This window comes from Cladophialophora psammophila (genome assembly GCF_000585535.1).
Source record: "Cladophialophora psammophila CBS 110553 chromosome Unknown aczJe-supercont1.13, whole genome shotgun sequence".
Classification (NCBI taxonomy): domain Eukaryota; kingdom Fungi; phylum Ascomycota; class Eurotiomycetes; order Chaetothyriales; family Herpotrichiellaceae; genus Cladophialophora; species Cladophialophora psammophila.
Window position 1 is genome coordinate 1,018,158 of NW_006912934.1, and position 14,119 is coordinate 1,032,276.

Here is a 14,119-nt window from a genome sequence, read left to right on the forward strand (position 1 = left end):
CTTATTCCCATTGTCGACTCCGAGCCCAATGCCGGCGGGCTGTGCTCCCAACCTTGCCCGTGCAAGAAATGTAAGCCGAATGGCAAAGTCAGAATCGCAACAGAGAGCTTATACGTGCTTCCACCCATTCCAGATCAAAATATGCTGCTCATCAATGACACATAATCCCCCAGTCTCTTCCCTCTTCTCCAGAGAATTCGCTCCTTCCTTGACCCACCTTTCCATCTTCCTTTGAACTTCTTTCATAGTTTTCGTCTCACGCGGCAAGATGTTTCTTCTAAGACGGTTTGTCCACACTCCAGTCACGTATTGCGTTGCAGAAACGAAGTTTTCGCCGGGACCTGTATGCGTGGTGGTGTAGGCTTCCACAGTATATCCAACACGTACCGACGGGTTGACATAGATTCGATCAGCGGAGCCCGGAGAAGTGATGTTCATGTCCGTGTGAATGAGACAGCATTCACTTGCTTCGAGGTGCTTGCTGGCGAGACTATCACTCAGCGCACGGAACTGAAGTCCGTCGTAGAAAGGCGTGCTGTCCATTACAATCATCCCATTCCAGCATGATGTGACTTTTGTGGGGAGACCCTTGAGCATGGACTCGCGAGACTCTTGAGAGCGAAAATAGGGGAAGAACGTCTGTATTGTGCCCAGCCTTTCGGAGTCCCGTAGCGCAAAGGTATCGTAATAAGCTGGCGGCAAATGAAAATCGAGGGCACATGCGGCGGAGAAGGAACCTTGGTTCGTGGCCAAGAGTGTGAGGACGTCCTGCGGGCGGAAGACGACATCATTGAGAAAAAGGATCTTGTCGAACCTCTGTCCATGTTCATCACGGAGTCTGAAAAGGGGATTTAGAGATGTATTCCGTAAGCGAGCGAGGTAGGGAATCCTCCGCATCTCTTTACCCCATTGAGTTCCCACACTCGTGGTCTGGATCCATCCCTGTCGCGGATTTCCCTGATCGTCGAGCGGACCGGCATTGATTTCGTCTGCGTGCGTGGTGGGATCCAATATCGTCTGATGAGGAATGTTATTCTGCTCCAACACATCGTCCAGCATTTTCAAGACGTCCTTTGTGTTGTCTAGACTCCCTGATTCATAGATGCTCACGTAGATATTCTCCTTTCCCAACACTCCTACCAGATCGAGAAGAGCCTGACCCCATCGCTCGGAGATGACGCGTGCGTTGGTCCAGAATTGCGCAACGATGAAGATCTTTTGATTTTGGACCGGCGTCGGGAGGACAGACGGGGAAGTATATGTGTGGGTGAGTAGGTTACGGGTGAATTCGCGGTAGTGTTTAAGGGTAGTGAGTAGGTCAAGGACAAAGAAGGCGACAAGGGCGTAGAAGAGAAGTCGGAGGAGACGGCGTTGGAGGGAAGAACGACGGTAGGATCGCAGTAACATGGCCACGGCTGAGGAAGAGGGCCATCTGTTTGGGAGTTGAGAGCATCGTGGAAGGGCGCGAGACAAGGCCTTGAAGACACTCTCCGGGGCCGTTTGACATGTCTTGGTTCTTGCTCAATCTAAAGGAAGATGTGGGCTGAGGCTGATGAAAAAGGAGTCGGACCGGAAAAGCTTTGAGCCGAAGCTAAGTCACCTTGCCTCGCTTGATGCACCATGATCCAAATGCTGAAACTCCAGACATGTCTTTCTCCTTTGCATTGGACGACCCTCTTCTGGCACTATAGCTCTGTTGGAGCTGCGAAGAATGCAACAAGACCAATTTCATGGAGTACCCAAGGCGGCGCCGTTTCGAAGTTGACAGGTTCACGGCTCGGGGGAAGACTCACACGCCTAAGGGACTCAATCTTCTTGCCGCTTTCCTGCAGTCATGGCCTGTGTTTGGCCTTGTGAGGACAGTTCTCGGCAACTCAGGCGTTACTGCTCAGATTGATGACTTTGTCAGACCCCTGGAAGATGACCAAGATGATGAAAGCCGCCACAGTATGGATGATGGCGATGATCTTAAAGAGCAACTGCTTTTCGTGGACGTCACCAATCTGTCGTTGCACGCTCTGTACTGGATTGCCCAAAAAATACTATATCGACGACGATACGCGAAGAGAACGCATATGGGCAGAAAATGCTGCTTGCTCTTCCCAGGCAAATGCCGTCGTTAACAAGCTTACAGCCTGGCGGAGGGAGTACTACATGATTGAAGACAAAATTGACGACGAGCCGCACATATTGAATACTGTGATCTTGTCCGTCGTTCTTCTAAGTGAATATCTATTCGACGCCTGCAGGAGGATTTTTAATACCGATACCCGGAACATCGAGTGGGAATTGGACAATGCACTACGATGGCGCTTGTTGCGAGCAGGCTGGTGTCATATTGTTTTGTCTTGAATATCTTCTGCATACGCCTCAGTCGGCTCTAGAAGAACTGCTAATCGATCATTAGATCGCAGTTTTGCAAAAGAAAGTAATTTACTCCACGAGCCTCTATATCATAGGCGGCTTTGACAGGTATTGTTTGACAAAGTGCCATTCTCACTGCTCGGAGGATCCATGTGTTGCTAACCACATTGACGAGGTTACTTATAAGACCAAACATGGCTTTGCAGACTGTTCCTGCGCTCACTACGTTGAAGAGACCGAAACATCTGCTATGATAGCAGACATCCTTCGGTCTGGCTCAATCCCAGTCATCACGGCACCTCTCGCGGGTGCTGCCTTAAACAGCGACTTTGTCATATCGGTTCAGGAATCTACTCGAGTGCCTTATGTCGCAATCTCTCACGTCTGGTCCGATGTTTTGGGCAACCCTAACAACAACTCGCTTCCGCAATGTCAACTCCGTCAGCTTTAACTCCGCGTCAACAGCTTCTATCCCGAATCCTCTCGTCCGATTCCACTTTGGATCGACACCATTTGTGTCCCGCGACAGGCTGACCTTCAGAGGGATCTCTGGAACAGACCGTTTTATTTATGAAGGAGTCAGTTTCATGGCAGACTTGATTGCAAGCGACGGCGATAGCCTTCAAGAACTTCATCCTAGAGAAACTCATGCATTGATTCGAGCAGTGGAGCGAGTCAAGGAGCTCCATGCTAACGTCCTCAAGCATGGCCCTCTGGGGAACCCTGTCAATGTCGACCCCGACTTCCCTTGGTGGCAAGATTTTCCTATGTTGAATCTGGTCGACTCCTGATTTGCCAGCAATTTCGTTTGGGTGGAAAGGCGCGACTATTTCCATGAGATGCGCTGGCCGGGTGGTCGTCAGCAGAATGATGAACCCATGCTTGAGGCGAATGCCATCTTGATTATGGGGGGTGCATGAGATTCCGCAGCACCGGTTGGATCGAAGACGAGCCAATCTGTTTCGCGACGTTGCTGGGACAAGACCCAAAGGACCTTCTAGGGGAAAAACCCATCGAAGGCCGAATGGAAATGGTGGTCTCTAGAATGGGGCACGTCCCTGGGCAGATAATATTTTCTCGTCGACCTCGCGCTGACGCGCCTGGGCTCCGATGGGCCCCTTTGTCATTTAAGGCTACGACAGTTGGCAAAGGATATGGTCCGGGGCTGTCATTTAACACGGTCGGCTGGATTCGGCCAGAGGGCTTTCTTGTTAAGCTTGATGGGGTCTTATTGAATCACGAAGACTGTTCCAAGGTATGTTCCAAGTTCCCGGTCAAGTTCGGGTCTGCGCTACTCATTGCTACGATGAACGGAACCCATTACTTTATTCGCCCGTCTGTGGATAGAGATATAGAACGTGCACAGGTGGTTTCTGGCCGAGGTTTGCAGAAACAACAATGGTGCATAGGATAGCAATGGCCACGAGCTGGCAAAGGTCCACCATAAAGAACAGGTGGGCAGGAAAGTATGAGATCCAGCAAGGCTGACAGTTTCTCAGTACTTGCCCTATGTGGAGCGGAAGCATATAGTTCTGCTTGTCTACAGATCAAGCAAGGGTCAACGGCTTTAATGTTAAGCAGCCGGAGCTCTATTCGACACCAGCATTGCAGCCGAGGAGCGCGCAAGTACTGATGGGCCTACCCCTTAATCGCTTGAGCTTGTACATGAATTTGGTATTTGGTCTTTGCTTTCAACATGCGCCTTGGTAAGGCGCATGGCTGTGCATACCAAAACCGCATTTCAACGTGCCTCTTCGGGGATCAACTACACGAGAACATCCTCGACCCAGAAAACAGTCCAAGGTAGCTCCGCCGCGTAGGAGGACTATCATGCTACAGGCGGTATTGCGATCCTGGTGCTGCTCGCGTGAGGGAAAAGAAGCAAACTTTGAGAGAGGCTTCGTCCTTCTCGAGAGGTGGATGGATAGAAGGTCCTGTCACTGTAGACGAAGTCCTTCTCTTTCCCCCCAGCAGGCATCTTCCTTCTCAGCAGGTCCACACACCGATGGTTATGGATGGATGGATGGGATGGCTACCTGCATATCGTCCACGAGTTGAATGGATCGCTCTAAAGGCTACCTGCATGGTATGCGTGATGCAGCGCTACAGCATCCCCCATGCAAGACGCAAGGCCCATCGAATCAACAGCGACCCCGCCGCATGAGCAAACACGCAGCTGGGTATGCGCAACGTTGCGGTATGCTGTGCAGCAACAGGCCAATTTCCTTGCCCAGATTGGGCTATATTGACTGCAGCAGCATACAACAACAACAGCAAACAGCTGAAAGTGTTGACTGCCCGGCCATCAGGTAGGTCCATTTGTATGACCACACCTCGCCCACGGCACCAATGATCGCAAAGTTCTGGGACTGCCACAGCAGATGGTCCAGGAAAATAGACAAACAGTCGGCCTGGGGATCTTGACGACCGCTTCATACACGTCGAAAAGGGAGAGGGAAAAGGGGCCATTTTCAATGCATTTTGCCCTGCATATGATGATTTGTTTTGTCTTCGCTCCAATGCTGCTTGTTGAGGCTGCTTGTTGAGTACATCTTCTCAACCTCCCAACAGTAACCCCAACGAGCTGACATACCAGACTGTCCTACAACTTCTAACGCTCGCAAACATCTTCATCATCCTTTTCTTTTGCTGTTAAGCCCTCTTTGAACCACCCTGAGCTGGCTTTGTGCGTCGTTGCCAACCTCGAGACAAATATCCAGACGTCCCTCCGCCATGTGGCTCCCGCTCCTGATGCTTCTCGTGGTCTTGCTCGACCTTGCAAGTGCCGTATCAGTGCCTCGTCGATTGAAGAACTGCACCCCCAGCCGTCGATGTCCGCAGCCTTTCATGAAACGAAACGCCACAGCCGGTTCCGATACCCTTTCCCTCGACATCGATCCCGACCTCGTTAACCCGGTCTGTGGCGGGATTTACGAGGCTAACATCAATGTCCAGAGCGCACCGGACCCGTTCTATCTCACCCCAGTATGCAACAACATCCTGAGCTACATCGGCGGCCCCAAGGGCGATAAAGACGTGGACATCATCTTCACTTGCGCCGGGTTCAACAACTCTGGCACGGGAATTCGAGATGTCAAAATTGTATTTAGCACTGAGGACGATTCGCCGATAGATGCCGGCAAGAGCGGGACCCAGCTGATTCCGGCGAACATGGAGCTTGTGGCGGAGAAGCAGAATGTGTTTTTCAGTTCGGCTGTGAGCCTCGGGGTAAAGATGAAGGGCGGGACAAGCGATATCGTTTTTCAGTACATCTATTGTTGACCAGGTCGAGGGCATAGAGGTGAATCATCGATCGGAAACAGGTGTGTGGTGTACTGTCTTTTTCAAGTGCTGGAGCGTTGTAAGGCGTCAAGGTATGCCTTTGGAAGGAGCCCAGCATGTCCTCAGGCGTTGTGTGCATCATTCTCAACCCGTCTTCAGTTGCTCTTGTGGGATTTCTCGTGGAGAGGAGACAACCTGGCAGAGATTGGTAGTAGAAGGCCACTCGTCTGACGGCAGTAGACCAGCTTTTGACATGATAGAAACCAACTTAGAAGACGCTCTTCCTCGGTGATCCATTCGTGCTCAAGGCTCCAGTGCCCTTGAACTGGTGTTGGTGCCTGGAGTTTCAAGAAATCTGCGTCGTATGACAGGGCTTTTGAAGTAGCCATCGAAGAAATTCCTTGATGATCGGCTCGTCAACCAAGCCTGTCAAGCAATTGCCTGCGCCTTCGATCCACCAGTTCTTCTTGGACCTCTTCCAACGTGGGCAGACGCCATCTCACACCATCGCCGGCGTCACCGGGTAAGGGCTCCCAATCTTGGTCCTCATCCTCTGTGCCTGCCAGCTTCGCCACCCTTTCGACAGCCTCCTTTTCTTTCTTCCTCTCATACTTCGACAGTGTCCCATTTTCCTCGTCCGGCCCGAACCCAAAGTACCGCGCGTCGAGGTTCCTCCGGTTGATCTCCAGCTGCGGCCTTTTGGCTGCTTCCTCCTCCTCATCGCCGCGGACCCTCCTCTTTGCCGCCCGCTCAAACATCTCCTTGACACCAGGTAACTCCCTCGCCCTCCCGAAATACCTATACCCTTTCCCTCCACCGGGCACCTCTCGGCCCTGATCGTCAAACACCGTGCCTCCGCCCCGCATATAGTTCGGTCCTCCCAGTTCCCGTATGCGCCGTTCCCAACCCCACTTCTCCTTCATCAACTTGTTGATCTCATCGTTTAGATCCCTGATTTGGAAGTCCGAGAGCGACTCGTCTTGGATCTTTGTCACCTTCCGCGAGATTTCTTTTAGGATTTGACCGCGCCATTTTTCGCACAGGGGGACCGTGTCCACGGTAGACGGGGCTTTGGGACGACGAAGGCTGGCGGAGGGGAGGAGACCAGATTCGGCGGCCTGGGCGGCGCGGAAGCGGAAGAGCATGGACTGCGCTTTTTCTGAGTTGCGTGCCATGGCTGGGAGAGTAGACCAGCTGCGGTTGAAGAGACTCTTGTCAAAAGAAAGTTGTAGAAGAGGTGCTGAAGAGGTCCCTTGAGGAATGCGCTGAAGCGCGCAGAATGCAGTCGTAGACAGGCAAACTCGAGTGGCTGCTATGTTCAAAACAATAGACTCGTGGCATACGCGCCCTGGCCGAGCAGAAACACTTGGTTGGACTGTTAATGAGTGGGTTGATGGTGGAAGTCGATGAGGGCCGCGAAGACTGCGAGGAAAATAATGCGGAGATGCGTGATTGGGGGGAATTTTGTGGGGGGATTAGTTTCGAGGACTTGCGCAAGATGTCTCTCACACTACCTCGTACTATTCCTCAGGTTAGTTAACTCCTACACAGATCTAGTTCTGACGATATAGGTGCTGAGTGGTGCCTGCCTGTTTGTGATTTAGCATAACCCATTCTTTTACAAAATGCTGTAACATGGTTGTCTAGCCGGCTGGCTTTTTACAAGAAATACTCCTCCCGTTAGATTCCTGATATCTATCAATCTCCTCCCACAATGTCCCAATGGCTCCAAAGACAAACCTCCGCAACTGCCTTCCAGATCGGCCTCGCTGCGACGCTGGGTGCAGTCGCGGCCACCACGGTCATCTTCGCCACGGCCGCGATCCACCGCCGTCGGGCCACCGAAGACCTTAAAGCCTCTATTCCCGAGCTTTCACGCAATCACCACGCCCTGCAGCTTACCGAGTACGGCGGGGCCAGTCGCCCCACGATCACGAACAAGGAAGACACGCGCGCAGCGTTGATCGCGGCGAGAGCGAGGAAGGGAGACTACGATGAGGAGCTGATACTCGAGCAGTTGGCAAGGAACAGGGTGTTTTTGAAAGACGAGGGTTTGGCGAAGCTACGGAGCGCTTTTGTCGTCGTCGTGGGACTGGGTGGCGTGGGAAGCCACTGTGTCGAAGCGCTGGCTAGGAGTGGTGTCTCTCGCCTACGGGTTGTGGATTTCGACCAGGTCACGTTGAGCAGTCTCAATCGGCACGCTCTTGCGACCCTGGCGGACGTGGGGACCCCAAAGGTCAACTGCGTCAGGAAGAGGTTGGAGCAGATTTGTCCCTGGGTCCGGATAGATGAGCGGAATGAACTGCTAGGGTCACAGTCGGTCGAGTGGCTGCTGGGAAAGTGGGATTTTGAACTCAGGGAGGGGGAGGACGATAAAGAGGTGGATTGGGTGGTCGATGCTATTGACAATATTGACACCAAGGTCGAGTTATTGAAGTATTGCGCGCTGAGAGGCATTAAAGTCATCAGTGCCATGGGTGCAGGGTGCAAGAGTGATCCTACCAGGATCCAGGTAGGAGATATCTCGACAAGCGTCGAAGATCCTTTGTCGAAGGCAACGCGGCGGCGGCTGCGGGTCATGGGCATCACCAGTGGCATTCCCGTGGTTTTCTCAACGGAAAAGCCTGGTGAGGGTAAGGCTGAGTTGCTTCCCATTACGGACGAAGAATTCCAGAAGGGCCATGTCGACAAATTAGGTGTTCTGCCCGAATTCAGAGTCAGGATCTTGCCAGTCCTTGGAACGATGCCAGCCGTCTTCGGATTTACGGTGGCCAACCACATCATTTGCAGCGTTGCTGGGTATCCGATGGACTACCGAACAGGCGATAGAAGGAGAGAGAAGCTATACGACGCCATGCTATCAGCCTTGCAGAGCGTTGAAGAACGACTCGTGCGGTCAACCAATGGGCAAGACACCATTGGTCTCCGGATCCCAGTGAGTCGAGACGATGTTGCTTACCTTGTGGAAGAAGTCTTCCGTGGCAAAAGTGTCATCAGCGGGCTGGGCACCAGGCTTGCTCTGATCAGATGGCTGAAGCCTGCGGGAGGGTTCAAAGTCGACCCTGAGTACGAGAAGGAGGGACAGATAATGATCAAGCTGCCCTTAACGGACTTGGTGCTCATGACCAAGGAGGAGGCACAGCGACACGAGAAGCTAGTCCTGAAAGGGGACATGCAACCTGAAGCCCTGTACGACCCCAGCATCCTAGCGCAAGTCAAGAAGCGCCTTGGTGACGAGAGAGCATATGAGCGGTACAGGTAGAAAGCAACCCGCCAAATCCGCCATGCTGTTGCTTCGAACACACTCGACAATGGAACAGTTGTGCGGCTGCAACGAGGTAGATGGTTACGCCTCCTCTTTCGAGCTCTCGGCCGCAGTTATCGATCGCTCTGTCGGAAAACTTCGACACGCGTCATGGCTTTCCACTTGCGGACCACAGCATTGTCTGTTAGTGATGCCGGAACTCCACCTGCTCCGCTCATGTGCGATGGCTCACCATGCTCCAGCTTCTTCGTTCTGAAACCTGGGCTCGACCAGCCTTTCCCCTCTCGGTGGAGGACTCTGAGCAAGAAGCAAGAATTGATCACGCTGGACCTGCCATTTCATCACCTCTGTGCAAGCCTTGAGGAGACCTGGAAATATTCGCCATCCCATACTTCAAGAGTGCCAGACCACATCCGTGAGCGGACGTGTCCATTCGATATCGACGGCACCTCGGCTTGGTCCTCAGCTTTGATCAGGCTAGTGGGCCGTTGTATAGATAAGCTGGCGATTGGTTGAAACGTGCTGGTGGCAGGGTGGCTGTGGAGGCTGTGCAGGCTGGATTCAAGCGTCTGAAAAAGAGTGACGTTTCTCGTTGATGTGACTGCTAGACAGCTTTGCAATATATGTACCTAGGTATATCGCCAACCTCATCGCCAACGACTTCAATGCGAAGATGGACTAATATTTGAATTTGTATCGAAGGATATCTACCTAGACTACTCGAGAACGAAAAGCCTAATTGCTATATACGGTTTGAACCTTGAGAGTGAGCGAAGGCCGCTTTAACCTGAGCTCTAAACTAAGCCTTTAGCCAAAACATTCACTGAGCGCTTAGGGAGCCTCCCTAAACACTCCCCGAGGAGGATACCGGGGGGGCCAAATTAGGCCTGGTAGTATGACACGAGAATTAAGATCCCTACCATTTCCCACTTCCTCAGTTACACGTGCTTTCCAAACGACGAGGTGTAGTCATTAAGTAGCTTCGCACCATCGGCGCCCCCGCTTTGTTTCATCCTCAGGTCCGACCTCTTCAAGGAAGTGCTGAGAACTGCTAGCCTGGGGAGTTACAAGGTCAGGAGCAAGTCTGCTTAACTTCGGCCCTGCAAGAGCGCCAGCACGAAGTACGAATGACACCCTATGCTCTCTGGATCACAGATGCGATAGGTGGACGATTATGTGGAGTGAACGAGACCCACGATCTGAAAGCACGAGACGAGTCATAGTAAGGGAGATATACCTCGTACTCGGTACGTCGTCAAAGAATCTAGCTTTTAACCTACTTGTCGAGATGCAGGAAATTTCAAGTCGAGGGCTGGCCGAAATCTAAAACCCACCCCCAAGATTAACTCGAATAAGTTAGGTTAAGCGACCCCTGCACCCAGGCAGGTGCCGACCAGCCCAATCGGCGTCTTAGTATCAGGGGCGTAGGCAACTCATTACAGTGTAGCTGGACGACCTTTGCATAACCGTGAACCGTATGGAAGATTATTTCGGCATGAAGAATAACGCATTAAGCACATTAGACCGGCGAATTTGCGCATGGTCTGCTCGGCTAGCACTTTGCAAATCCTCGAAACCATTTTCAACGTTGGTTCTTTATCAGAAGATAATTAATACCACATCGACAACAGCCATGAGCTCCCGGTCGACTTCCAAAAGATCCAGACCCTGGCTCCGGGACGGGTTCATGATCACCAACGACACCAGCATGATCAATTTTGAGTCGATAAGGTCGATACTCTCCTCGGCCAAATATACCGAAATAGCGAGGACGGATGTTTTATATCCTTTGGTTCTTCTCACGCCTACACCACTGAGCCAGGAATCAGAATCTCAAATCGGGTTTCTCCTCGTTGACGTGCCCACACGGGGAGGACGCTCAATCACAGTCTTGCACGTGGAGAGCCGATGGCAGAATAACGGCCTCGAAGAGTGGTTGGAAGCCTGTGCACGGGAACTGGAGGGAGAATAAATGGTTTCTTACATACACGCACGGTAAGTGCAACGCCTTTCCGCATAGAAGAGATGAATTCATAAGTCAGGGAAGCAGGAGGTTTGAGGCATGGCCATTACGAGCTGAGCAAGGCTCAGGTCTGGTACCCCCAGCTGATATTCTCGTGTTCATATCGGCTTGATTATGAAGACAACAGCCACCCTTACGATACCTTGTAGCGCCACCGATTCAGCTGACCAAATGATGGGGAGCGACGCACGCAACACTGAACAAATTGGTTAAGATTTTTTTTCTTGCCGGTTGTCGTAGTGCTGAGGGCTGGCACTATTGGGGTCTGAGAGTGACTCAGTCCTCAGCCTTACACCGGAATTAGCGACTGATATTGCTTTGGAAAGTCCTCGACAAGTTCATACTCTGGAAACGCCGATATGCCATGCATGAAGTTGAGGCTACGGGCAGCGTTCTAGGCTACCTTTTCTTTGCACTAGTAACGTCCAAGCAAGTGCAAACCAGGAAATAAGGGATAAAAGGATGCATATGAGCAGCTACACCGTTTGAGGTCACACCCTAGGTAGCAGTAGGGAGAAATCCAACTCGGTACACTGCGACGTTAGCCTGGTGTCGCGTGATCTCATCAATAAGTCCTTTTACGTCTATATTCTTTCCCTCCATATTCCGATCACCGTCTTTCATCTCACGCCATGCCATGGCAAGGAATGTGCTCTTTATTGTCGATCTGTCAAGTTCAAACAACCTCAGTACTAGTTTGCACTCTTAGAGGTCTCGTCTCTTGTTTCAAAAGCCCTTCACCTCTTTCAGCCATCGCATTCCTAACCGGCACTCCTTTGGGTGCTCTGCCTCCCCACATTCCTTCTGCAAGGCCTCGCTGTGCTCATCGGCTCCTATTTTCTGCTCTATCAGCATGGTGGAAGACGGCGGTCGCTCATCAGAAGCAGTTTTGGAAAGTTGGTTGCGCGAGGCACCACTGCTACCGTAGTCAAAACGCACGTCCTCACTCACTTCAACCAGAGTATGTCCTGCATGCATGACTATTACACAGCTTTCACTCAACCTCTCCACTGGTGATGATGTTGAACTAGCAACTGTTCACGAGTTGTATGGAATGGTCTGTCTCTCTGTGCTCCATCTGAAAACGTTCCTTGCGGTTTATATGCAAAATTGGCCCGTGAACAGAAAACAGATCTCCCCAATCCTGCCACTGATTCCAGATTGTTATACCACCAGCGATCCTTGTTCAGGAATGACGGCAGATCGCCGGATTGGCGTTTCTGTAGCAGGATCAACAGGATAATCGTCAATGGATGGAGTACCGCCTTGCAACCAAGGACACTGATCGGAGTGCAGCGGAAAGTGTGGGGAGGATACGAAGAAGGAGCACCGGTGGGAAACCTAGAAAAGCGATATTTCGACGTTTCGAGCTTGTGCAAGTTGCTTTGCTGTTCTAGCGGGGCCGCCCCAGAGCTCGTGGATCAGGTCCAACGGAGCGCGGTAATACTTGATCATGACGCCATCGTATGTGAAACATTTAGTCCAAATCTTGTCGATAAGTGTCTTCTGTACTTCACTCAGCCATCGGGCTTGGGATGCGGCGATGAAAAGAGGGAACAGAAGAGTATTCCAGACATAGTCGTAGCTTTCGTGGCTCGCCTCATTGCCGATTACCTCGAAGGTGCCGAGAATATCTTGGATCAACACGCCCGTCGATATATCGCCTTTCGTGGTGTGATGTGGATGCATCAGCTTGGCAGTATTTGAACCACGTTGTGCTTGATATTCCCTTGCAGAGATGATACCCGCAAGGCGCGTCGCATTCCACATTCGCTGTTGCGCAAGCGTCGAGACTTCGACATATGTCCACGCCCAAAGTTGATCCTCGATGTCAGGATCCTCGATCGTGGAGAGCAGGTCGAGCAAGGTGTAAGGAATACCACTGATAGATTCGATTCCACGTTTGAAGCGGCAAAAATTATACCATATGCAAGGCGATGGGGTTCGTCTACCGATTGTGTGAGTCGGAAGGTCGAAGATACCAAGGACCGTAAGAACCTCAGACGCAAAGCCGCTGGGATTGATGAGCCAGCCTCCACTTCGAAGTAGGGAGAATGCGCCGTTGAGGTGAACGGTCCAAGACGGACGCGAACCCATCTATTCCAGAGGTTATCATTACCGCCGGACGTGACGGGACTAAAACCGGCTTACCGTAGTGTAACATAGGAGGAGGCCGGCAGCTAAAGTTGGCTCCTGCCGCATTTTGATAGGGTCACAGATATCCTGGCGGTAGGACTCTATACTCTTGGCATAGTACTCATCATACCTCCGTTCGCCTTCCGGGTGCATGACCAATTGGTACGTAAGGCAACTGGTGAGCAATGATTTCGACTCTATACAACATGGCATCACCCTAGAGATAAACAAGTTATACGGTTCGATCCCCGAACCTAGGGTACAATAGCCCCAGTCTGTGACTGAGACTAGTAGTTAGTCAAGGGCATAGAAGTTTTCAAAACGTACTTGAAACCTACAATCCCGCATCAGACTCGTTTCCAGTTGATTGTTGAAGATGATTGGTAGTGAGCTTGTCCAGGGAGCTCTCGCGATCGTGGGGTGGACAAATTCTCCGTAGTAGAGCCGATGCGCAGACTTGGGTTGGTAGACACTCTCGACAACCCCATCCTCTCTCACACTCAAGTGGTTGCTCCCTCGCTCCCATTTCAGCCGGAGGTCATAACCGCCACAAGGGAGCAGTAACTGAGTGCAGGGGCCGCAACGTGGACGCTTCTCGTCACATTTCTTTCGACGAGCTTTGCAAGTCCAGCAGCCTCGACGTGATCGCGTATTGCTTATCCGGATAGCTTGATTGGCATGAAAAACGTCTCCCATCCTTGCTATTGGAACATGAAAACAGCAAATGAAGGGTCTCTCGGCACAGGCGAGCGACGTGATATCCGCACTAAGTGTGCCGCGACTGCAGATGCCGCACGTTAGCCCAGTACTGAGTAGCGGTAGGGTCAGTCTTGCAGCTTACTGCACCGGCACGGTTTCTTCTCTATATTTGATCAAGGCATAAGTGCAACGAACTTGTATGGACAAAAGTCACCAGCGGGAAGTGAGTGAGAAGCTCGGAGAGAGGACCCCTTTTTGTTCCTCCTTTTGCCCAAAGCCACTCGTCGAATCCTGGCTAGATCATTTCGGGCTAGTGGGTCACCTGCAGTCCCCCTTTCGTCCCAGGAGGC

The 14,119-nt window shown here is 51.8% G+C and overlaps 6 protein-coding genes across 6 annotated transcripts; 3 read left to right on the forward strand and 3 right to left on the reverse strand.

Annotated features, from left to right (window-relative positions):
- Window positions 1-108: 108 nt before the first annotated feature.
- On the reverse strand, window positions 109-1,407 carry A1O5_08487 (uncharacterized protein; the record flags this gene model as incomplete). Its single annotated transcript, XM_007749069.1, has 1 exon — window positions 109-1,407. The coding sequence occupies one exon, from the start codon at window positions 1,405-1,407 to the stop codon at window positions 109-111; it is 1,299 nt and encodes a 432-aa protein (XP_007747259.1).
- A 1,322-nt stretch (window positions 1,408-2,729) lies between these two features.
- Window positions 2,730-3,155, forward strand: A1O5_08488 (uncharacterized protein; the record flags this gene model as incomplete). The annotated part of the gene is made up of 1 exon (XM_007749070.1): window positions 2,730-3,155. The coding sequence occupies one exon, from the start codon at window positions 2,730-2,732 to the stop codon at window positions 3,153-3,155; it is 426 nt and encodes a 141-aa protein (XP_007747260.1).
- A 1,942-nt stretch (window positions 3,156-5,097) lies between these two features.
- Window positions 5,098-5,646, forward strand: A1O5_08489 (uncharacterized protein; the record flags this gene model as incomplete). Its single annotated transcript, XM_007749071.1, has 1 exon — window positions 5,098-5,646. One exon carries the CDS (start codon window positions 5,098-5,100, stop codon window positions 5,644-5,646), a length of 549 nt encoding a protein of 182 aa, XP_007747261.1.
- Window positions 5,647-6,062: 416 nt separating this feature from the next.
- Window positions 6,063-6,821, reverse strand: A1O5_08490 (uncharacterized protein; the record flags this gene model as incomplete). Its single annotated transcript, XM_007749072.1, has 1 exon — window positions 6,063-6,821. The coding sequence occupies one exon, from the start codon at window positions 6,819-6,821 to the stop codon at window positions 6,063-6,065; it is 759 nt and encodes a 252-aa protein (XP_007747262.1).
- Window positions 6,822-7,360: 539 nt separating this feature from the next.
- A1O5_08491 (uncharacterized protein) lies at window positions 7,361-8,908 on the forward strand (the record flags this gene model as incomplete). The annotated part of the gene is made up of 1 exon (XM_007749073.1): window positions 7,361-8,908. The coding sequence occupies one exon, from the start codon at window positions 7,361-7,363 to the stop codon at window positions 8,906-8,908; it is 1,548 nt and encodes a 515-aa protein (XP_007747263.1).
- Window positions 8,909-12,275: 3,367 nt separating this feature from the next.
- Window positions 12,276-13,223, reverse strand: A1O5_08492 (uncharacterized protein; the record flags this gene model as incomplete). The annotated part of the gene is made up of 2 exons (XM_007749074.1): window positions 12,276-13,031; window positions 13,086-13,223. The coding sequence occupies 2 exons, from the start codon at window positions 13,221-13,223 to the stop codon at window positions 12,276-12,278; spliced, it is 894 nt and encodes a 297-aa protein (XP_007747264.1).
- Between the last annotated feature and the right edge of the window lie 896 nt (window positions 13,224-14,119).